The 25,288-nt window shown below is 33.8% G+C and overlaps 2 protein-coding genes across 2 annotated transcripts; both read left to right on the top strand.

Moving 5' to 3' along the window:
• The first annotated feature begins 122 nt into the window (after positions 1–122).
• LOC109048122 (protein FAM50A) lies at positions 123–12,686 on the top strand. The gene is made up of 13 exons (XM_042713501.1): positions 123–378; positions 2,411–2,495; positions 2,833–2,932; positions 3,497–3,630; positions 4,005–4,081; positions 9,709–9,775; positions 9,961–10,022; positions 10,200–10,276; positions 10,821–10,875; positions 11,206–11,254; positions 11,444–11,514; positions 11,881–11,991; positions 12,381–12,686. The coding sequence occupies exons 1-13, from the start codon at positions 268–270 to the stop codon at positions 12,387–12,389; spliced, it is 1,008 nt and encodes a 335-aa protein (XP_042569435.1). The 5' UTR covers positions 123–267; the 3' UTR covers positions 12,390–12,686.
• Positions 12,687–12,812: 126 nt separating this feature from the next.
• On the top strand, positions 12,813–24,010 carry LOC109048123 (interleukin-17 receptor D-like). Its single transcript, XM_042713499.1, has 12 exons — positions 12,813–13,433; positions 14,608–14,692; positions 17,051–17,209; positions 19,196–19,314; positions 19,859–19,982; positions 20,140–20,178; positions 20,277–20,422; positions 20,549–20,623; positions 20,860–20,926; positions 21,144–21,293; positions 21,424–21,596; positions 22,423–24,010. Exons 1-12 carry the CDS (start codon positions 13,317–13,319, stop codon positions 22,945–22,947), a joined length of 1,779 nt encoding a protein of 592 aa, XP_042569433.1. The 5' UTR covers positions 12,813–13,316; the 3' UTR covers positions 22,948–24,010.
• The last annotated feature ends 1,278 nt before the right edge of the window (positions 24,011–25,288 follow it).

Here is a 25,288-nt window from a genome sequence, read left to right on the forward strand (position 1 = left end):
TACTACTACTTCTACTACTAATAATAATACAACTAATTGATAATGTATTTTATTATCAGTTAATGTTTCAGGCAAGCAACTAAGAAGACTTTTATTTTGAAATGCAGTTATGTCGCTCATCAACCGGAGGCAGAACTGCTGTAAAATTACCCCATCCGCCTGTTTCAGTCGAGAAGTTTCTCTTTGTTTATTGACTGTATTCAGTAGTTATTTCGCATATTTTTAGTGTTTTTTTTTTCTTTCTAAATATCTTGTAAAAGAGCTGCAATGGCGCAGTATAAGGGAGCGGCGAGTGAAGCGGGGAGAGCGATGCAGCTCATGAAGAAGAGAGAAAGAGAGCGAGAGCAGCTCGAGCAGCTCAAACAGAAGATAGCAGAGGCAAGTGAGCCTGAGTAACAAACACAAGCACAACATACAAACACACTGCTTATCCAACCCGTTCAGACTACATTCCTGATATAAATAGTCGCAGGGTTCCCTCATGAGTCTAATGTCATGTAAAATTTTCCATTATATCGCATAGTGTAGTGTAACTCAGAATATGATTATTATTTCTCTTGCCCATTCTAGACAGCATAAAGTCAGATGAGAATTTCATGATCTGGTGGCACGTTGTGCTAACTTCATTATTGTAGTTTCTGTATTAATGTAGCCATAGGTAAAAACATGACTGGCTCCTCGTTTCCATGATGAATGTAATTATGGATTCTTGTTTAAACCACATTTTGAAAAAGTAAATAAAGAAGATACGTCAACACCAGAATAAATATTCACAGATTGTGCACAAAATGTGCTTGTTAATTAATTTACTACAGTAAAATCATATGCTTGTAAAATTGTAGTCATATGTGTTCACAGATATGTTTTTGTATGTATATATGGTGGCCCCGAGTAGTTTACCCTTAAGTAATTTATGATAGCAATATATGATATACCATAATATTTGTAAACAATTCTAGGGCTGTCAAATGATCAATCGCGATTAACTGCACCCAAAATAAAAGTTTTTATTTATTTTGTTTATATTTATTATGTGTATATATAAACACACACACATGCATGTATATACTTAAGAAAATATGTTTTGTTGATATATAAAATATTTATATTTACATATCATATAAATTTTATATGAATATAAATATATACAGTACAGACCAAAAGTTTGGAAACATTACTATTTTTAATGTTTTTGAAAGAAGTCTCTTCTGCTCATCAAGCCTGCATTTATTTGATCAAAAATACAGAAAAAAACAGTAATATTGTGAAATATTATTACAACTTAAAATAATAGTTTTCTATTTGAATATACTTAAAAAAAAAATTTATTCCTGTGATGCAAGGCTGAATTTTCAGCATCATTACTCCAGCCTTCAGTGTCACATGTAACATGCAGTCTATCACATGATCATTTAGAAATCATTCTAATATTCTGATTTATTTTGAGTGTTGGAAACAGTTCTGCTGTCTAATATATTTGATGAATAAAAGGTTAAAAAGAACTGCATTTATTCAAAATAAAAATAAAAAAAATTCTTATAATATATATTCTAATAATATATTTTCTTTACTATCCCACTTTTTTATCAATTTAACACATCCTTGCTGAATAAAAAGTATTGATTTTATTTAAAAAAAAAGAAAGAAAAAAAAATACTGACCCCAAATTACTGACCAGTAGTGTATATTGTTATTACAAAATATTTATATTTTAAAAACATAGCTTCTTTTTTTTTTACTTTTTTTTTTTTTACTTTTTATTCATCAGAGTATCCTAAAAAAGTATCACATGTTCTGAAAAAATATTAAGCAGCAGAACTGTTTCCAACTTTGATAATGAATCATCATATTAGAATGATTTCTAAAGGATCATGGGATAATGATCCTAAAAATTCAGCTTTGCATCACAGAAATAAATGATAATTTAAAGTATAATAAAAGTTTTTAAAACAATTATTTTAAATTGTAATAATATATCACAATATTACTGTTTTTTCTGTATTTTTGATCAAATAAATGCAGGCTTGATGAGCAGAAGAGACTTCTTTCAAAAACATTAAAAATAGTAATGTTTCCAAACTTTTGGTCTGTACTGTATGTAAATATTTTTAAATATATACATGTATGTTTGAGTATTTCTATATAATGATTAATCGTTTGACAGCACTAAATAATAATTAATTTGATAATAGTTTTTTTTTTACAAGCAATGATAAAACATTATATACTGTTTTGGAGCTACTGTATGTCAACTACTGGTCTGTAAAGTTTACGTAATGATTGTTGATGATTTGAGTGCGGTTATAAAGTATCATTACAACAATCTTCATATGCAGCCCAAGTCGCTCTAAACAGCTTTCACTTTATGTATAGCGTCCGGCCTAACTGACCTTAACCTTTTCCTTTCCAGGACAACATGGTGAAGTCCAACATCGATAAAAAGTTCTCAGCTCATTATGACGCCGTGGAGCAAGAGCTCAAGTCCAGCACTGTTGGTAAGTCAATATTAGAATTGCTGTGACTTATTACGGATCTGACATGCCTCTGTAGTGGGTTTTATAGAAAAGGTTTGACACTGTTGCTATGACTAGAGCTGATGTTTGACTATCATTAGATTGTCATAACACTGCAAAATTTTACTACACATCCCATCTGAATTTGGCAACCCTAGCCATAATGCACAACCTCCTTTGGAATTATTTTATTTAAGCCAAAAGGCTTAATTTGTAAGGCGAATTCTCACTTTTTGTCCTTGAGATGACTGTGTGAAAAAATATCCAAATTAATTCTATTTTAAATCACTGTATGAGTGAAGGATGTTGTTCTCGTCAGGTCTGGTGACTCTGAATGACATGAAAGCGAAGCAGGAAGCTCTGGTCAAAGAACGAGAGAAACAGCTTGCCAAGAAGGAGCAGTCAAAAGAGCTACAGCTGTAAGCCTTTTTCAATCATTTAAACTTTACTTTTTGCTAAAATGGTCTTTGCTAATTAATTGATGTATAAAGTTAAGATCATAGTTGTAGTTTTTTTTTTTTTTTTTTTAAACGTGGCAAATCTAGCAGGTAAAAATTTATTTATTGAACTTCTATTTCAATGGTGACCGTACTTTATTCCATATTTTTGGAGTCCAATTACCTGTTGCAATATTGTCACTGCGGGCATCAACAAAAGGGAGTGAAGCCTGGGGCTCTTGACAGAGACTTTTCTCTATGTTCAGCCAGTGTGTCTATGTGTTTTCCTTCAGCTGTGTCTCAATTGGTACTAGAGACTGGGAAAACCCAAAACCCAATCCCCATTGGTCTTTATAAGCTGTAGAGCTTTGCCCTTAGCCCTCCCCAGATAAATTTAGAGGTCAGATTAAGTAATTTTTTAACCGCCTTGTTTGATTAAGACGGCTGAATACTGTTGAATACATCCTGCTTTTCTTTGTTTCTGTTTTCCTTTCAAATCTGTGTAAGGTTTGATCTTAAAACTTCATGTTTGGTCTATTCTTGTAGGAAGCTGGAGAAACAGAAGGAGAAGAAAAGAAAGGAAGAGCAGAAAAGGAAGATTGCCAGTTTATCCTTCAGTCCAGATGAAGGAGAGGAAGAAGAGGAGGAAGAGGAACCTGAGGAACCTGAGGAGGAGATATGTATGACATTTTACTTTGCTGTTTTACACGGAAGTTGAACAGAAAACTGTCACTCTTTCTAACAAATGTTTTCGTGAGCTATCAACAAGTGCAGAGTTCCATGGTCCCATACCATGTTTAAATGCATTCTGCTTAGTTTACCCTAAAACCCGCACAAAAATTGCGAAAAGGTCTGTATATTTAGTACTGCTAATGAATCTTAGTTTCTTAATTCCTAACCAGTATTTTAAAGTTGTGCAGCCAATATGTAAAAGTGCTTTTATTAGTTATGGCAGTAACAGCACAGTTATGAAGTAATTATAATTTTTTTCTTTAATGTATTTAATGTTTTTACACCAATAACATTTTGAATCTTGTACCCTTGTGTTTAACAGGCATACCTGTAAAGAAGAAAAAACTAGGGAAGAACCCAGATGTGGACACCAGTTTCCTCCCAGACAGGGACAGAGAGGTAAATATCCTGCTCTTGAGGCTCTGTTAGTAAAGTAAAACTTTTTAAAGTAAACTTTTATTTATATAGCACCTATCACAGATAAAATCACAAAGTGCTTTACATATAGCAAATTAACAAACTTAAAAATAAGAAACATCATACAAAACATAAAACATAATAGCTCAGTCAACTGAAAGCTTGACTGAATAGAAGTGTCTTTAGCTGTTTTTTAAAAGAATCAACAGAATCGACCACACACAGAGACAGTGGCAAGGCATTCCACAGTTTGGGAGCAACTGCTTGAAAGGAGCGGTCTCCCCGAGTTTTAAGGTGGGTTTTAGGGACAATCAGGAGATTTTGACCTGAGGAACGAAGAGTACGGAAAGAAGAATAAGGGGTAAGCATGTCTGCGATATATGTTGTTAAAACATTGTTAAAACAAGTAAAAAGAGAATTACAGTAATCTAACCTTGAAGAAATAAAAGTATGAATAATCATCTCCATGGTAGCTTTGGGCAATATTTTTCTCAATTTAGAAATATTTCTCAAATGATAAAAAACGTTTCTGACCCACTTTCTAGAATGACCATCCAGAGACAACGATTGGTCGAACAAAACACCCAGATTTCTTAGGCTCAACTGGACGGATGAGTCCAAGGAACAGAGGTGTTGTGTAATTTGAGGTATTTTTTGTTCTGGAGCAATGATCAAAGTTTCAGTCTTTTTTATATTCAGTTGTAAATAATTGTTGTATAACCAAGTCTTAATGCATGACAGGCATTCCAATAAATCATTTAATTTACCTAACTCTGGCTCTTTGAATGAGCAGAACAACTGATTGTCATCAGCATAAAAGTGATGACACATTATTAAAATTTCGGATAATTTCACCAAGAGGGCTAATATACAATAAAAACAAAATAGGACCCAAAACTGATCCCTGAGGGACTCCATATGACAGAGGGGTCATTTCTGACAGAATGTTATTCATAGACTCACAAAATGATCTATCACTCAAGTAAGAGGTGAACCATTTTAAAACAGACCCAGAGAACCCCATTTCACTGCATAACCGATGTATCAATACTGTATGGTCCAATGTATCAAATGCAGATGATAGGTCAAGTAAAATCAATACAGTGTACTGTCCAGAGTCAGCAGCCATCAAAATGTCATTTGATACTTTAAGAAGCGCAATCTCAGTTGAATGACATTTGCGAAAACCTGACTGAAATTTATCAAACAAATCTTTCCCATCAAGATATGAAGTCAGCTGCCCCGCCACCACTCTCTCTAGAATTTTAGATAAAAAAGGCAGTTTAGATATAGGCCTGTAGTTAGTTGGTTCAGAAGAATCCACATTAGGTTTCTTCAGTATGGGGCTGACAACTGCTTGTTTAAAATGGCTAGGCACAGAACCAGTTAAAAGGGAAAGATTAATCAGTTTAACAACATACGGTCCGACTAAATCAAACACATTTAGTAGCAATGCAGTCGGCAATACATCAAGCGGGCTTGAGGATGGTTTCACTTTACTCAATAAACCCTTAATATCCTCACAAGTGACCGGTGAAAAAGAGTCCCAAGAGTATGAGGAAGCAGAACCATAGGATATAGTCTCAAGAGATGGGTTTATAGTAGCTCTAATATCTTGCACCTTGTTTACAAAAGCATGTAAAAACCTATTACAATCAGACTTTGAGTGCACAGGTACTTGGGGAGTGAGAGGAGAGACAATCTTAGAAATAGTGTCAAACAGGACTTTAGGATTTTTCTTGTTCAAAGTTACAAGATTAGCAAAATAGGTCGACCTAGCCTGTTTTATCATTACATTAAGCAATGTGATAAGCTCCTTCAAATGCAGTCTATGTACTTCCAGACTTGTGGATTTCCACAAACGTTCAACTTTACGGCACTTTCTCCTAAAAGACATTATTTCTTCATTCACCCAAGGGCAAGGATTCTTAGGGAATGTGCTTTTACTTTTCAGGGGAGCAACATTATTTAAAACAGACAGACAATGAATGTTAAAGGACTGAAGAAAAGATTCAGCATCACTACAATCCATAAAAGAACTAGGGTCAAATGACTCAGAAAATTTCTCAGATGTAGTTTGACTAATAATAGGTCTTTGCAATGCTGGATTACAGGGAAGACATTCAACATTAGAAGACAGGTTGAAAAATATGCAACTGTGGTCTGACACATTTAAGTCCATAACACTCAATTGGTCAATGTTCAGGCCTAAAGAAAAAACAAGGTCCAGAGTATGGCCTCTTATATGTGTAGGACCAGAAACACACTGTTTAAAATGAAATGATTCAGTGAGTGTTAAGAACTCAGATGCTACAGTACATGAAGAGTCATCAATATGGAAGTTAAAATCCCCAAGTATCAGAATAGCACATGTATACCTAGTTTATATTCAGTAAACAGATTAGGGATGCAAAAATAAATAAACTGCATTAAATAATTGCATTTGCTTTCCATGTGTGGAGTGACTGTCCCAAAGACCTCTTTTTAGGGCTACAACTAACGATTATTTTGATAATCGATTAGTTGGCCGATTATTATTACTTATTCTATTTAAAAAGGCCTCTTTTTTATTTATAGACAAAACACACTATTCCACATCCTGCCCAGTGCTGTTCTTCAAACAAACGTGCCAGCTGAATGCTATGAAAACATACTGCATGGTGAATATACCTCTATGCTATACATTGTGTAAAAGAATTATAAAGCACAGTTTAAATGGACAGTTTAAACCGACAAATGGACAAAGGACAGTTTAATTCCCTATATAAAAATGGAAAAAATAATGATGAAGATAGCAAAGAAAAACTCAAACTCAGTGTTAACAGATAAGAGGAATGTTCTGCAGAAACACACACATGCACTCTGAACACAGTCATTTCTTTAATCTGTAAATGTAAAAAAAGTCTTACATTACAATCACTCTCTGTTATTCCATTACTGTTACTATCATAAAATACTTTAAAATTTAACATCCAATAAACAGATATATCAGCAAAATTAATATTATTGCGCATCTTTCCTGCAGCAGCTCACTCTGTTTCATCCGCTGTTTTTATATGCATTTTGTCCATAGGAATGTATTATTCACTGCTGTAGTCACGGCAGACGCGACTAATCGATAATGACATTCGTTGTTGATTATTTTCATTATCGACTTTATCGATTAGTTGTTGCAGCTGTACATCTTTTTATGGATCTGAATGCATTTATACAAGACTGTTGGTTTAACATGAGCCTCCTCTGGGCTGTACATCAAATAAAAGTATGCAGTATTTGGTATTTGGAGAGAAGTTGCTCAGGTGTGATCAGACATTGAGACATCAGTCTCTGAGCTTTAGCTTTTTGGTCCGACGCAAGGCGACAACACCGCTAGTTCTTTGAAGTTGGCTTGGTGTGTCTCGCCTTTATGATAAAGCTGCATACCAATGTCAACTGCCACACAAGAATTATGGTTTTGCTGATGTGATTGATTGATTGATTGTTTGCGTTCTTTGGCTTATTTCCAGGCAGTTTCCAGTTAGGTGTGGTGAATCTCAAGATCCTTAGATCTGGCCTGTACTTTGTCACAAAGCTTTTGTTTGCATTTGTACTGTGGGTATAAGACCTATGTATGTCAAATACATGTCAGGGGGTCTGATGAAGAGCTTATCAAAGAGCTTTGGATTGTTTTCAAAAGTTAAACACACACTGAATATTTAAAAATAAGTGATTTGATGATCTTGCCAGTAATGATTAGTCCTGTCAAATGTTTAATCACAGTTCAAAATGAAAGTTTTGTTTACATAACGTGTATACTGTCAATATTTATCATGTATATATAAATACACACACATGCATGTATATATTAAAAAAATGTTTTGTTTATATATGAAATATTTATATTTATATATAATAGAAATTATATATATATACAGTACAGGTCAAAAGTTTGGAAACATTACTATTTTTAATGTTTTTTGAAAGAAGTTTCTTCTGCTCATCAAGCCTGCATTTATTAGATCAAAAATACAGAAAAAAACTGTAATATTGTGATATATTATTACAATTTAAAATAATTGTTTTTAAATTTATTATACTATAAATGATCATTTATTTCTGTGATGCAAAGCTGAATTTTTAGGATCATTATCACATGATCCTTTAGAAATCATTCTAATATGATGATTCATTATCAAGGTTGGAAACAGTTCTGCTGCTTAATATTTTTTCAGAAAAACATGTGATACTTTTTAGGATACTTTGATGAATAAAAAGTAAAAAAAAAAAAAAAAAAGAAGCTACGTTTTAAAAATAGAAATATTTAGTAATAACAATATACACTACTGGTCAGTAATTTGGGGTCAGTATTTTATTTTCTTTCTTTTTTTTTTAAATAAAAGTCAATACTTTTATTCAGCAAGGATGTGTTAAATTGATAAAAAGTGATAGTAAAGAAACTATATATTAGAATATATTATTATTAGAATTTTTATTTTATTTTGAATAAATGCAGTTCTTTTAACCTTTTATTCATCAAATATATTAGACAGCAGAACTGTTTCCAACACTCATAATAAATCAGAATATTAGAATGATTTCTAAATGATCATGTGATAGACTGGGATGTTTCATGTGACACTGAAGGCTGGAGTAATGATGCTGAAAATTCAGCTTTGCATCACAGGAATAAATTTTTTTTTTTGAAAGTATATTCAAATAGAAAATGCTATTATTTTAAGTTGTAATAATATTTTACAATATTACAGTTTTTTCTGTATTTTTGATCTAATAAATGCAGGCTTGATGAGCAGAAGAGACTTCTTTCAAAAAACATTAAAAATAGTAATGTTTCCAAACTTTTGACCTGTACTATATATATATATGATATATATATATATTGTGTATATATATATATATATAAATATATACAATATATAACCCAGATATAAAAAACTATTTGGAGTTGTGTGTATGTTGTGTGTTTAATATATACATAAGATGTATAACATATAATACATATATATAAAAAAAATACTATATTTTGGAGTTGTATATTGTCCTGTGTGTAATAGATGTATATGTATATGTATATATATATATATATATATATATATATATATATATATAGATATATATATATGTATATGTATATATATATATATGTAGCTATATATATATATTATATATATATATATATATATATATATATATATATATATATATATATATATATATATATATATATATATTATATACTATATATTATATATATGTATATATATATGTATATATATATGTATATATATATATATATATATATATATAAGCATATATTAGCTTTTTGATATGCTATCAACTGCCTAAAAATTTTTTGGAAATTATTTTGTAATCGGACCATGTTACTGATGCTGTCAATAGAGTTTTTTTTCTTTAAACATTTTAAGAGTCTTTAGTTTTAAAGTTTTATTGCTTGTAGTCCATGACTGTATACTCGTGAACTCCTAAAAATTGGTGAAAGTTGCATTTAGTAACTATAAGCATTTAAAAAATACAGTTGATTTTGGGAAAACATATCTAAAAGCTTATGAATAAGATGTTTTGTGTATGTAACTGTGCATAAAATGTTTCAGGAAGAAGAAAATCGATTAAGAGAAGAACTCAGGCAGGAGTGGGAAAGAAAACAAGAGAAGATCAAAAGTAAGATATGAAGATCACAAAGTGCCGTTATGGAAATTATCTTTTGTTTAATATTTCTGAACCTGGCCAAAGGCGCGGTTAAATTTATAGACTTATTTCTCATTTTTGACTTGTCTAGTCATAAATCCTCACGCAACCGCAGCCAAAAGCAGAATATTGCAAACCTGTTCTTTGGCTCTTTTTAGGTGAAGAAATTGAAATCACTTTCAGCTACTGGGATGGCTCAGGACATCGCAAAACTGTCAAGGTATATGCAGGTTATCCAATTTTCTAACTTAAGAAAACTACATGTAACCCAAAATTGGATACATTGTTGCTACTATGTTGCATGTGAAAATTGGACAAACATGTTCTAATGCATGTTCTGTATTGTAAAATTGTGCTCCATTCAATTTAATATACATTTGTTTGTGTGTCTGTGTAGATGAAGAAAGGCAACACAATTCAGCAGTTTCTCCAGAGGGCCCTGGAAGTTTTGAGAAAAGACTTCAGTGAGCTGAGGTAAACACATTCCTTGCTTCCTGCGGTTAAAACACTTTTAAGTACACAAGAATTAGTCCAGCTATAGTTGACAGTTTCTTAAAATCTTTCAGCTGTTTAAAATTGCTTGAAAGAACTTAAGAATAGTATAGGTAAGCTCAGATTTTAGGCATGGATTCTGTGTTAATAAAATGTTGAAAAAAAAAAGAGACAAATTCAGGCTAATCAGAATATTATTTATTTTACATTTATGAAGGTTTACATAAATTTGTTAGTTTGTGTAAATGCATTAGAGTCAGGCTTCAGTTAAAATGCAGTGCAACTCACAGTGAGTAAATATTGAATGTATGCTCAGTCTAATTTGGTTTCCTTGAATTACAAGTGCATACAGAAAGCATGTCATATTTAATTTTCAAGTGTGCTGTTAGTGTCATGTAACTGGTGTTGATTGAAAATGCTATAGACAAAACCCAGACAGCTCTGTGAGCAAAGAAGACTTCTTATGTTGCATGTTTTTGTGCTTTTATTTTTAAACTATGAGTTAATATCAAAGTCTGTTTTTCAGATCAGCAGGCGTGGAGCATCTAATGTACATTAAAGAGGATTTGATAATTCCACATGTGAGTAAAGTTTCCACAACAAAACTAATGCTTTTAACGTAAGTGCTTGTGTAAATGTTTATTCTTCTAAACCTTCTCTTATGTAAGAATAAATCATTGCAAGATGTGTCATTGTTTATAGTTCACAAAGCCTTTACATCACATAAATGTCAGAATTTGTGACAAGCACATCTACACATTTTACAACGTAAACTGCTTTACAACGTTTTAAGGGCATTTTAGTAAGCGTTTCCCTAAATACAAAGAATGGCGGTAGTAAATCACAGATTATAGTTCATTTGCCCTGTCAAAACACATCTTTCAGGGACTAAAAACCCGCTTTTCTTGCAGCATCACAGTTTCTATGATTTCATTGTCACAAAAGCAAGAGGCAAAAGTGGTAAGTTCCTACTTTATCCACCACATTAAGTTTGACAGGCTCCCATGTGGCTTGTTTTATTTCACACATGAGTCTGATATTTTTAGGATAATAGCTATTAAATTTAATTTAATTTAACTTTAGCCTGCTGTTTTCTGTGTTGTATCTCTGTTTATGGCACTGAATTGAGGCTTTCCTCTTTCTCCTCAGGGCCTCTTTTCAATTTTGATGTGCATGATGACATTCGGCTTGTGAACGATGCCACAGTTGAGAAAGATGAGGTAAGGCTGACTATCAGCATAATGTCTGATCCACATTTTGGCCAAGAACCACTCAAATTTGAAAGGAAGAGACCTACATGTTTTTTTTTTGGGACAGATGAAAGTGAAATTGGATAGAGTTCTTGTAGCAAGCATGTGCATGTGTGCTCCAGGATATTGTTTTTACATTATTAATTGTCTTGAACAACTCATAGTCTTTCAAGCAATTGATGCCACAAGCCTTGCACAATCAGCGACATGTTTCTCCTCATTGTTTCTACCTGGGAACTTGTAAACACAGTGTTTCTTGGCGTTGCATAGAAGCCAGCCACATTATATATATCCTCGGCTAAATTCAGAAGTCTTTGTGTCTCTTCATTTATGTAGTCTCATGCCGGAAAAGTGGTGCTGAGGAGCTGGTATGAGAAAAACAAACACATCTTCCCTGCCAGCCGATGGGAGCCATACGATCCCGAAAAGAAATGGGACAAATACACTGTGAGTATTTGCAGGCCAGTCATTGTCTTTGTTTTTTCTTTGCATTTGCATTAAAGACCTGAGCTGTCTTGACACTGAAATTGCCATTGTACTTTTCTGGATTGAATACAAGTCTCCAAAGTTGCCTGCAGCTTTATGTTCAGTAGCAAAACCATATGAAAGAAGCTGTGTGAATGTGGCATGTGTAATCGTGACATGATCTGACATGGTCCTAACCAAAACCGAAAACCTATGTCTTCCAGCACTAGCTAAAAAGGTTTTTGATTGATGAAAACAAGATGTCGGCAGAGTACAAATAAATCATGGAAATGTTATGGGTCTACTGGGGTTAAAAAAATGTTTTGGTTGGATTCATAGTATGTTAACACAAATTTTGCATTGCTTTTCAGATTCGGTGAGATGCTAAATCTACACGAGTTCCTGAACCATCTTGCTGTATTGTTGGTTTTATTGCTACCAGGCAGCAAAATGCTTCATCTTGCATAGCACTTTTGAGTATCTATAACTGTTTGGACCCACGTTTTCATTGTATGAAGATGAGGCCTAAACCATGCCAATTGTGAACATTCTGTCATATGCTCGTAGTCAGATCTTGCACAGAACTAACCTGACATTTCTCCTTGATTGTAAATAGAGTCCTGACTGTTTCGATTATTTCTTGTATCTTATTCAAAAATAAATTCCTCATTTATGTACCTTTCCTGTTGAATCATTTCATAAGTGCTCCATTGCTACTACCAGCACTTTTTGAAGATTGTTGTTGTTCGCATATTGAAGGATTTGTAGTTTCCTGGAATAAAACCACCACTGTTGAAATTTAAATGTGAGGTTGTGCAGCCATGTCAAACCATAGACTATCAATCTTTCATGGTGCGTTTCATGGAATCGCAGTTCAGGGAACACTAATATTATTCACACAGATGCAGAATGTTGTTTTTGGACATTGGCTGGTTAGTTCTGCAGGAATATGTGGTGGTGGTGTGAGTTATTATGGGCATTATTCCATTTGCACTGCTAAGTTTAAAGCCAAAAAACAGCTTTGAAAACAGACAGGAAGTTCGGTTAAGCATACCTGGTGGCACGGCAGATGTATTTTGACAGCTTCTGCAGCTCTAATATTTTCCCCCAGGCCACCACACCCTCAGCTGCTGTTGTTTTCATTCCCAACCCTTTGCCTACCTCCTCCCATTCCACCCCTTCCGCTTGTACTCAACTGATCTTTAGTTCTTCACGAGACCTAAGACAGCTTATCTGCTTCGAGGACGTAGCTGTGCTGGGGATTGAAGACAGTTTTCAGGGTTCTTCAGGCACGAGAAGGGAGCGGGATGTGGCCACCCGTGCTTAGACTTCTTCTGCTTCTGTTGGTCAGCTTGTCACTCAGTGCCCATGGTGAACAAATGTCTTGCAGACCTCAGAACTGCACGCTTGAATGCATCCGCCGGGTAAGTGGTGCTGTTTTTATACGTTCTGCAAAGCAGATTAGATTCTCAAGGCAATATAATGAAAATACAAAAAAAACAAAAAAAAATGTAAATAAATATTGTAGTACACACACTATGTGTCATGATTAAACAAATAACCAAGAAAATATATATATATATATATATATATAAAAGTTGGGGCTCAAAATTCCCCAATGAGAATCAGATGAATATGTGGGTATAAAAAATGTAATTTAAACCTGGAAATTAAGTTTTGGAAATGTTGTCATAAAATTATGGCAAGACACGACACTTATACAAATTAAAATAGCAAAATAATAAATAGAATACAAATATACATGTTTATCACACTTAGCATAATAATAAATTGAATACACCTTTACATGTTTTTCATACATTAGAATATCAGAATAAGTATGCTGTTTAATTTTTTCAATAATATATCTGAAACACTGAATGAAAATGGAACATTATTTCACCCATTTTTTGACATTTTATTTTTACAAAAGTTACTTAAAACATTAAAGTAGACACTTGCCTTTAATATGTGTATAAAATAACTTTTGTAAATGTAATTTTGTAAATTTGATTCAGACCCCAAAATATAAAATGTGTGTATTTATAATGTTTAGTTCTCCCATATTAAAAGCATTTGAACTCATTTCATGATGTTTATCTGTGTCTGCAGCTTTCCTTTTGCTCATTTGTTTCACTGTCACGCTTCCTGAAGATTTCTAAGACCATCTTCTGTACCTGGTTTTTCAGGTTTCTTCAGATCATGAAGATCATGTGCATGAGTGTGCATTTATTATAGTGTCTTTCAGCCTTATTTAGTTTGATGATTATAGCATGAATCATAGTATTTGCTTGTTCAAGCACAAAGACATACAGCAAAGTCCACTCTATTTTTAAATTGCTAATTTACTAATTGTATTAACAGCATAAGAATTTAAGTGAAAAGTTCGAAGCAAGAAATCTGGCCTTTTGTATTATATATCATATAATATGATATTTAATAATTTTTAATTAATATATATCATATTAATTATTAATATATTTAAATATATATATATATATATATATATATATATATATATATATATATATATATATATATATATATATATATATATTTATATATATATGTATATTAAAGTGTGCAATGTATTTTCAGGGAGATCCCAGATGTGAATACTGCAGAATCTCAGCAGACGATGTACAGATATCTCCCAGCATTCCCTCCTTCAGCCCTTTTGGAAGTAAGTCATTATTATGTCCCATTATTAGCACCTCTAGACCTAATGACACAACCAAATCCAGCTCTGGAACTCAGTGGTTTTTGTAAAGGTTTAAGGAGTTGATGAAATGAACTGTATAAGTCATTTGATTGCTGAGCAAGAGTGATAGACCTTTATTCAAAACAAACAGTAAAAACATTTCTATGTACAATGTTGTAGATAAACTGTCACTAATGTGAACTTTGTTTTACAGCTTTACATTGAATTTGATTCAATTGTTGTCTTTTGAGCTTAATTTTGAGATTTAAGACCAGAAATAAATGATTGTTGAAGTCTTGCTGATGTGTGTGTGTGTGTGTGTTGAAGTCTGATATCAATTTACTTTGCATGCATTTTGTGCCTAGAAGAATTACATCAATTGCATCACTAAATGAAAACATTTGGAAAAGGTGTTGAAATTTTCTTTCACAGTGATCAGTGCTGACATACCAAAAGGATGACTTGTATTATTACATTAAATTAGAATTGCTTGTGACAGCACATGTTGTCTAGGAAAGAATCAAGCAGTCATATACAGGTTGTGTGATGTAGGAACGTTACTCTCTTTGTTGGATTTGTACCTCCAGTTGTTGCGATTATTTCACTAAACAAAACAAGCTGGTACGCAGTATAATCAGCTGCAGCATTTCTGGGAATCACTTTTATATTTGGATTATCTTGAGCCAAGATATAATCTGTATACATATGTATGATTGTTCTTTTCAGCTGCTTTCCAAGACAAGCTCATTATTATTATGATTCTCTGTCTTATGTTCTGCCTGATGTTTTTGGCTGTTTTTAACTATGACTACATCTCCAAGACTTCTGGTTTTCAACAATGTACCTCATTGTTAATCTACATAAGGTGTACTAACTTTAAATTATATACACAGTATACAAAATTTACAAAAAGTTACTTATAAAAGTAATGTATTACAATATTGCTTTACCCCCTAAAAAATTAACTAATTGCATTACTTAGTTACTTTTTATGGAAAGTTATTATTACTTTAGTTTTCCGTTACTTTTTCTCATCTGGGCTGGGCCTGCTTGTTTGTTTTTATAAAATAAAAAATTATATTTTTGGCAAATGTGAAAGCCCCTACACACCAAAAGTGAAATGAATAAACCCCAGGCTGAAGAAAATGTAAATTCACATCTGTATAGTAAAGAGTGCACCACAAACAAACCTTTCAGCTGTGCTTCTATTCTGGATGCATGAAGAATAGGACGCAGGAAAAGAAAGTTCAACGCTCATCAGCATAAAAATTGAAAAAAAAAATTGAAACACAAATGTTAGGTTTATCTAAAATCAATTTGCTTATTAGTGTGGTTGAATTTAATCCTCGATGTTCAGCAGCAACGGATTAAATATATAAAGGATATTTGTATTAACATTTAATTATTGTAGGTTTCATTTCACTGAGTTTTCATTTCACTGTATTTTTATTCATTTTGAGGAATACAAAAGCTGTGTGCAAGTGAGGTAAGTAAATGCGTATTCAGATCTTAATCCAACTCGCACACAACACCTCTGCATTCATAAATGCAAGTTTACAAAAGGCAAACCTCTTTTTATGGTGCTTGAAAAAGCAATTAAAATGTATTTAGATGTGATGTCAAAATCTAAAAATAGTAAAGCAATTAAAACTATTAATATATGCTCATCCTTTAATATTTTATAATAAATACATAAATATTTATTTATTTATGTATTTTTGTGTATTAATATCGCATTGTTATATCCTATGGAAATGTAGGTATAATATTAAGTTGTCTGTAAACTGATGCTTATGTACCCTCTCTTCTTTTTTTTCTTTTCTTTTTCCTTGTTCCTTCTTGTTGAGGCTTGTGAAATGTTCTTTTTATATAGTGAGATATGGCACTGTACATGCTACTTGTTGACAATAAAGAATATATATTAAAAAAAAAAAACCCTCCCGATATCTCTCAACATATCTGTCAATAAATGGGAAAACAAAGCAACTGGCATTACTTATTTGAAAAAGTTATTGAGATATTTTCTTGTAAATTAAAAAGTGATGCGTTACTTTACTAATTAGGCTACTTGAAAAAAGTAATCGGATTACGTAACTCGGGTTACTTGTAATGTGTTACACCAAACACTGGTTATAGATATAGCAACTCTACAATATTGCCAGTAATGTTGTTTTGTTAAATGTAATGTAATTTAAACTTTTAATGGTAATTTACACAACAGGGTTTTTTCCCAATCCATAGAAAAGTACAAGGGATTTCACTATGTGTAAAATGAATAGCTCATTAAGACGACACCAGCACAGTTAGTATTACTGTGTAGTAACTCCTCTCATTGGCCAGGTTGTGTGCCTTGGCCTTGTCACTCTTTTCTAGGTCAGGAAACCCCAGAGGTCTGCCAGCATTATGTTCACGCACCACGCAATATTCAGATTGAGTTTGAAGCCAGTGAAGAACCAACATATGATGCTATTACTGTGTCATGGAATCCAAGCCTATACGGTAATGAAGACACAACACATCCATCCATCCATCCATCCATCCATTCATCTGTCTATCCATATCTATTGTTCTATCTGTCTGTCTGTCTGTTGATCTGTCTGTTGATCTATGGTGAGTGTGATTTCACCAAGTACAACATGTTCCTGGATCAACATCCTTGTTTAGGGGTAGGGATTGGGTTAAGTCTGTATTTTTGGTCAATAATGTTGATCCAGGATCATCAAAAGATGTTGATCTAGGAACATGTCTTACTTGGCAAAATCACGGCGACCGTTTATCTATCTATCTATCTATCTATCTATCTATCTATCTATCTATCTATCTATCTATCTATCTATCTATCTATCTATCTATCTATCTGTCTATCTATCTATCTCTCTGTCTGTCTGTCTGTCTGTCTGTCACTATCGTTTTATTTATCTAGCATTCTATCTATCATTGTCTGTCTATCTATCACTCTTTCTGACTATTGTTTTATCTATAATTCTGTCATTATATTAATCAAAGCAAATCAGTTACAGAAACTCAAATACAGACATACAGTAATTGTGAAAAGCAGTTCATTGTGCAACTGCCAAAGAAAACCATGCAGTGGGTCCAGTTCCGTCACCCGATGATGCTGGACCTGTCCATTTAACTGGCTGAGGACCAGATGTTGGGGTGCCCCGGGGTCGGTGAATCCCTGCCAATGGTCTCTCTCTCTCTCCGCTCCCTTTTTGTTTCCTCATCTCTCTGTTCCTCTAGACCAGTGGTTCTCAAACCTCTCCATGAAGTACCCCCAGCACTGCACAGTTTGTATGTCTCCCTATATCTGACACACCCACTTCAGGTCTTGCAGTCTAGACTAATGAGCTGATGAGTAGAATCAGGTGTGATAGATGAGGGAGATATACAAAATTTGCAGGGCTGGGGGTACTCCAGAACAGGTTTGAGAACCACTGCTCTAGACCTGTCCCTTCCCCTAGGTTCCGTGGGAATCTCCCTTCTCGAGCCCAACTCCCGATGGAGGGATGGTCTGGCTCCTGAACCTACAGCTGGCCCCGAGAGCCCCACCCATGGGGGTTGGAATCGGCCAGCACCAGCGAGCCAATTCCTTGACCCTCTTCCTGCCACAAGGGAGGTCTGGGCCAGCCTGTTGGCATTGTGGGAATCCAGGACACTTTTTTTGATCGGTGCCTGGTGATAGAGATGGGGCACTGATCTGGGCTCCTGACGCACCGCAGGCTGCCCCTGATCAAGCTGGGTTGTACCAAATACCTCTTAAGAATTAAGGGGGGTACTTATCAGGCTTTGGTGGATTCAGGATGTAACCAAACCTTGATTCATCAAAGCATGATTCAGCCCAATGCATTGGGCAAGAGCTGCATGGTTCAGGTGCGGTGTGTGCATGGGGATGTGGTGAAGTATCTCTTAATGTCGGTTGCTATTCAATTTCAGGACAAAAGCATAGTGTGGAGGTTGCAGTTAGCCCGCACCTCAGACATCAGCTAATCTTGGGGACAAATTTGCCAGCTTTTAGTCATTTATTGGGGTATTTATGAGTGGATGTTCGTGATAGAATGGAGAATGGGGAAGAGGGGCAGTCGCACAGTTAGGAGAAGCTGAACCGGGACCAACGGGACCTGAGCCAGAGGAACAGAGCGCTGTCAAGAGGCTAATCCTCACAGAGCGTGATGATTTTCCCCTGGAACGGCCCCAGGACGAAACGTTGAAAAATGCATTTGAACAAGTCTGTTATATGGACAGACAGCTTCTCCATCTGGCTCAGCTGCTTTCCTATCCTTATTTTGCTATTTTAAAAAATAGGTTGTATCGAGTGACCCAAGATGCTCAGACAAAGCAATATACAACCTTTGCTTCCAGATGTTTATGGACACGCACACAGTTTTGTTCTTTTGAAGTTAATAAAAACACTCAAGTCTAACAAAGCCGACCCTGTTTTCTTCCTTACACACTCTAATCGAATTATTTGACTGATGTACACAGGTATTGCATTCTTACGTGGATTTCAAGTGACCCTTCAGGCTCTGGGTGGATCTCAGGTCTTATGTCAGCTCTTTCTTCTGGGTACCAATCTATCGCTCACCCCTGCACATGCCCAGAGGGTATGTAAAAAAAAAAAAAAACTATGTTGCATCCATTGTTCTTGTTAAAAATTTCTAAACTGTTAGAAAAAACAGGGCCTTATCTTACTAGGGCTGTCAAGTGATTAAAATTGTATTCTAATGAACTAGACAATGTACTGTATTTTGGCTGAGATAAAGCAATTATTGTGTTAAATGAGAGAAGCATTGAATAGACATTATAAAAAAAGTAGCTTTATAATGAAATATTTTGATTCAGCAATGATAATAAATGGGTATAATTTTTATGAAATTGAATACTGAAATACGGGTCTGGGCTTGGGGGGTGGGGGGGGTTTAAATGTGTTAATTATTTTCCCAAAATTTATTCTACTAAATGAATGCATTAAATGGACAGACAGCCCTACATCCTACATTCTATGTCTTTTAAATGTTTAGCTATTTAGTGTGAGTCCTGTTTTTTTTCTTGTTTGTTTATGGCTTTCAATTGCATGTGCCTACTGTTCAATTCCTGAAGTCTGAAGTCATGAGATTATATAACATTTCCTTTACCATATTTCCATAGGTGTATCACTCAGATCCCTTCACACATCTGTCTTTGGATAGCGAGTATGTCGTAACTGTCATGGCACTGCCCATCCCTGAGCAGTGGGACCAGTTCTATCAGAGGAAACAGTTTTTCACACGCAGTAAGAGTTTTTCTGGTTAAAAAACAAACAAACGAACCCTGTAATTAGTTTTATAGCTTTTAACAGTATTGACAACCTGCCACAGCACGATTAGGAAATCAGTTGTCAAATCCTTGAGTTCTAATAGACCTGTCAGACACTTCTTATGTGTTTTCAGCATGTCCTGAAAAAAATGGTCTTGAAAAGTGTAAGAAAGGTGAGTGTCGTAGTTACACATGTATTCTGGGTTTTTGTTGTGCATGGCACATAGGCATCAGATGTGTGCATTCATGTATATTTTTTCAATCATTCTAGACTGGTATCCCAGATACGTTGAAGTCCACCAGGAGAACCGGGACGTTTATGTGACCTTTAACCTTGCACCTGAGAACTTCAAAGTCCAGCAGTATTTTTCATCATGTTTCGGAGGTGGCCTACGAAATTACACAAGCATTAAACCAGTGAGTTTTTGTTAACAATGAATACATTTGTGCAATATTTGTAATGAAGTGTAAATTGAATAAATAATTAAAATAAAATAAATGCTTATCTGTTAAATCAGAATATGTTTGTTGATGTCCTCCTAGGATTTCAGTCTCAATAAGACACATCACACGTACCGATTGCAGAATCTCCGAGCAGGTACAAACTACACCTGCGAGGTGAGTCTTCATTTTGCAGTTTAAAGGGTGTGTGTTGCTTTAGTGTGCTCTATTATTAAATCAAAAGTTATGTAATTTTATCTCTCATTCTGTCACAAACATTCAGACATAAAACGCTGTGCCCTCTGCAAATAAGCTGTGCAGTTTTTGCTCTCTCTCTTTTTTTTTTTTTTTTACAACAGCAGTTTATGATCTTATTACATGTTGAGTAGTTTTTGTCCTTTTCCTCCCTCCAGATTGCAGCTGATGTTGTGGATGCAGTCAGGAAAACATTCATTGTTGTAATAAAACATAGTTCTGAAGGTATGTTGAACTGCCACATTTAGCATAAACCAATAAAGACATGTTCAGTGTCAAGGAGGAAAAAATGTCTTACATACACTGCTTTCAGCAAGTGCAATACCTACATGTGGAGCGACATGCCAGGCAGCTTTTAAAGTGACAACACCCACTGAAACTGTTACTTCACTGAAAAACCCAGTGTCATAATCGCTTTGGTATTTTTCTCTCTCACGATCAGAACTGCCGACTTCACACTTCACAGAGAGCTCTTCACTAATGGTGCTCTTGTCTGTGGGAATCCTGCTTGCTGCTACTGCAGTGCTCACCTTCATCGTTGTCTACAAGAACCGACTCAAAATGAAAACAGTCCAGACCAAAATGAGACCAGGTTTGAGTTTTATAATGGTATTTCTTTGACAAACTGGTCATCAACAAAACTGTTAACAATGGTTTTCTACTAAAATGTCCATGTTGTTTTGCACTAATGGGGAATTGGGTTGTTTTTTCCTGTTTGTCAGAGATCATTGAACAGTACTATGACAAAAAACAGGATGAAGGACAGTGTGTTTTGCTGGACAGAACCACCCGTCCCCCTCGCCTCCTGATTTGCTACTCAAGTAATGATGGCCCTGCCCACGTCAAAGTTGTGCTGCAACTAGCTGTGTTTTTGCAAAAGCACATGGCTACCCAAGTAAGTGTATCAAGATTAAATCAGACAAAACACACTGATATTTATTATAAGATCATGAAACCCTAAATTACATTTGTTTGAGATTACTAGACATTTTATGTATTAAAAGATATGTATCTGCTGCACATTGTAGAAAAGTGATGTCATGCATTATTTTGAATATTTAAGGAGAAAGTGGATTTATTAATTTTTTTTTTTTTTTGCAATTTAGTAGTTATATTTATTATTATTATTATTATTATAATTATAGTATTTCGGCTCCTGCATACCTGTGACCCTACAGAGGCTAAGCAGTTTGGAGAATGGATGGATTAATAAATATTATAGTATTGTTTCTTTATTGTTGTTGTTTTGTTTTGTAAAAGAATAAAATCTAATTCATAGCTTATATATAAGTAATATATATATATATATATATATATATACATATATACACACACACACATATATATATATATATATATATATATATATATATATATATAATATATATATATATATATATTATAATATTAGAAATTTTCATTATTAAGCTATATTAATTAGCTTTCATTTTTGTTTGTTTTATTTATTTTTTATTTATAAATTTAGATTTAATTTTATTTTAGTTAAAAAGATTTCCATTGTTATTTATGAGAGGGATACACTATGGTACTACACTTCGACAGTCTTTTTTCCCAGATAAAAATAAAGATGGAAATAAATAAAATTGACACATTTAAAAATGTAATGAATGGAATTCATTAATAAATAATGTCTATACAAGGTTATTTTGCCTCTTTATCTCTTAATTACATTTATTGTTAATTCTTCTTTTTCTGTTCAGGTGCATTTGGACTTGTGGGAGGCCTTGAGTATTATGGAGGAGGGCAGTATGGGGTGGTATTGCAGGAGATTGAATAAGTGCGATTTTGTGTTGGTCATCTGCTCACAAGGTCTCCTTCAGAACCAGAAGAGGCAGTCTGAGGATGAGGAACCATTAGAGAACACTGCTTTGGCTATCGTTTCCATGATCGGAGAGGAGCTGTGCCATGCCAAAGCATTGGGTCGAGACCTCTCCAAATACATGGTGGCCACTTTTGAGTACTCGCAAGAGTCTGATATCCCAGCAGCACTAGGTCTCGCTTCAAGGTACACCTTGACTAAAGACCTACCCTTGCTCTTCTCCCATCTTCACGGAGTGGCTTTGCAGAAGCCTGGAGTTAACCTACAGGTGGAGAACATTTCAGAAAGTGGGTATTGTAAACTCCCAGCTGGGGCTGCACTACAGCTGGCCATCCAGGAGGTCACAGCACAGTTCTCTGAAGAGCAGACTGAAGAGGAACATGTAGGAATTCCAATCATTTCATAAGGACTTCAAAAACTGTATCAATTAAATGGACACACACCATTCTGACAAAACAAAGGGAAGTGTGTTATTTGGAAACAGTCCTTTAGGTAGGTTAATTTTTACTGACGGATTCCACCAGGACTTCCATAGCTGCTATTACTTATCTAACTTTCCTGATTTACATCTTTACATTTGAATGCCAGTCCATAAAATGGACAAAGAAATCACACAATGTCAATGGAGGTACAAAATCAGTGTAGAATGAATGAGGAATCTAAGACATATTTACAGACTGGAATATCATATAGGTACCCAGAACATCCTAGTAACCACATAGCAACATACAGGACTCCTTTTAGGAACACCACCCAGTAGAGTTTTGCGTGGAAAAGCGCCATTTAATTTGAACTTAATTGCATGTTGGGCAACTTTAAATTGTTGTGAAAAGGATATAAGAGGGATCCTGAAGTATATTGAGGTTACCGAATGCTGTGAATGATTTTCTTCATATAAATGTGTATTTAATTTGGCTTTTTTTTGTTGTTGTTGTCCTGTTGCTTATATTCATGCATGTTAAACATCATGTTACAGTGAATATTCCTAGTAATTGCATGCACTTCCAATGCAAATGGAAAAAGGACACTTTCGATTTATTGCTGTGAATGACTTTAAATTCTAAAATTAGCTGATTTGAAATGTTATTTTTAATGACCTTTATTACGTATTGTATAATGCCAGTTTCTCACAAGTGCATTGCTTTGCAATAATCTGACTTTGTATAACATGAAGGGAAAAAACTATATTTTATTGTGACAAAATATCTATAAACATCAGTGCATGGTCTTACACTATAATAATAATATAACTATAAGAACAAAGCTCTTTATATTTGTATAATGTGTAATCTTTATATTATTATAATGCATCGAAATTCAGACACAATTAAAAACACATGCGTGTCTCAGTGAGTTTGCAGTGCATTAACACATCTCTGTATAAGCTAATGCATTAATAGTTACATATTTTTGGAAACTGTATGAAAGCATGTTGTTTTACAAATAAACTTTCATTGCTTTTGTAAATATCTAGGGCTATTTTGTCTGACTGATATATGATGTTTTTTTAAATTTGGTTAAAGACACAACATCAATTTTTTTTTTACATAAAATAATTTTTCTTGCATTTGATCATTGGCAAAGAATTTAAACCCTATCTTTTCACAATACAGCAAACCAATTGTAAATTCTGCTGCCACTAAATCTTGTTATATCTTGCCAAAGCTGTTGGGAGAAACTTGCCAACACCAACAAGGATGAGTTCAAGTTTCAGCGTTACACACACACAAAAACCGATGCAGGTGTTATTTGTAAAATTTAACCCTTACTGAATTGTGGACTAATACTTTAGAATGAAATCTTTTACTTTGTGATACACTTTCTTCTAGCATGTTTTCCATTGAACTATTTCAGTAAATAGTCACACAGAAGCATAATATCCCATTGGAGCAATAACCAGATTTTTTCCTACAAGAATATGCTAAGCTTAACTGCAGAGTTGGATCAATTTAAATTGGTAAAAAAGTACCTTTTTATTGATTTTATGATTACATGTTAATCACACATTAGCAATAAATAATTCATAATTTAATGATTTCATCGTTTAAATATTGCTTTGTAAAATAGCTTACCACTTGTATACATTCACAAAGTCTTTCAGGTTTGTGGACATTCACACACATTGAGAGGCCACACAGCTTTTGACCGGATTTACATTCATTTCAACTTTTAAAAGTAATTTCTCTACACTTTAACATTCCATCAGCTACTGATGAACACATTCATTGTTATTTGAATTATCACTCAGTGGGTTGTTTAACCCTAAAGTATGTCTCTAGAAAGGCTTTTGATTTTAAAAAAAAATTAAAATGTATAAATCATGTTATTTCTTATTTACATGTAATGCAGGGATTCCCCCTGAGTTTTTAAACTAATAATTTTTATTTTTATTAAAAACATTTGCATGTTGGTTAATGGTCACATGACATGCAAGTAAACAAATATTTCTTTTTTTTAGTAAGCGTTTTATTTTGATTGTTGTTATATTAAAAATATTTATTTTAATTGTACATTTTAATTATTTAATTAATTATTAGCTTTTCATTAAACCCAGAAACTTGACATAGTGTAATGTTTAATGCACTTCATGTCATAAATAACAACGAATGGAACATATTTTATTTTTCTTTGTATTTTTATATCAATATGGCACAAGATTGCCCTAGTTAAATCAATGTGATAAACAAGTAAGGTCGAAAGTAATCTAAAAGTAATCAAATACCTAAAATGTATGATGTAATGGATTA

Source organism: Cyprinus carpio, chromosome A23 (assembly GCF_018340385.1).
Source record: "Cyprinus carpio isolate SPL01 chromosome A23, ASM1834038v1, whole genome shotgun sequence".
Lineage (NCBI taxonomy): Eukaryota > Metazoa > Chordata > Actinopteri > Cypriniformes > Cyprinidae > Cyprinus > Cyprinus carpio.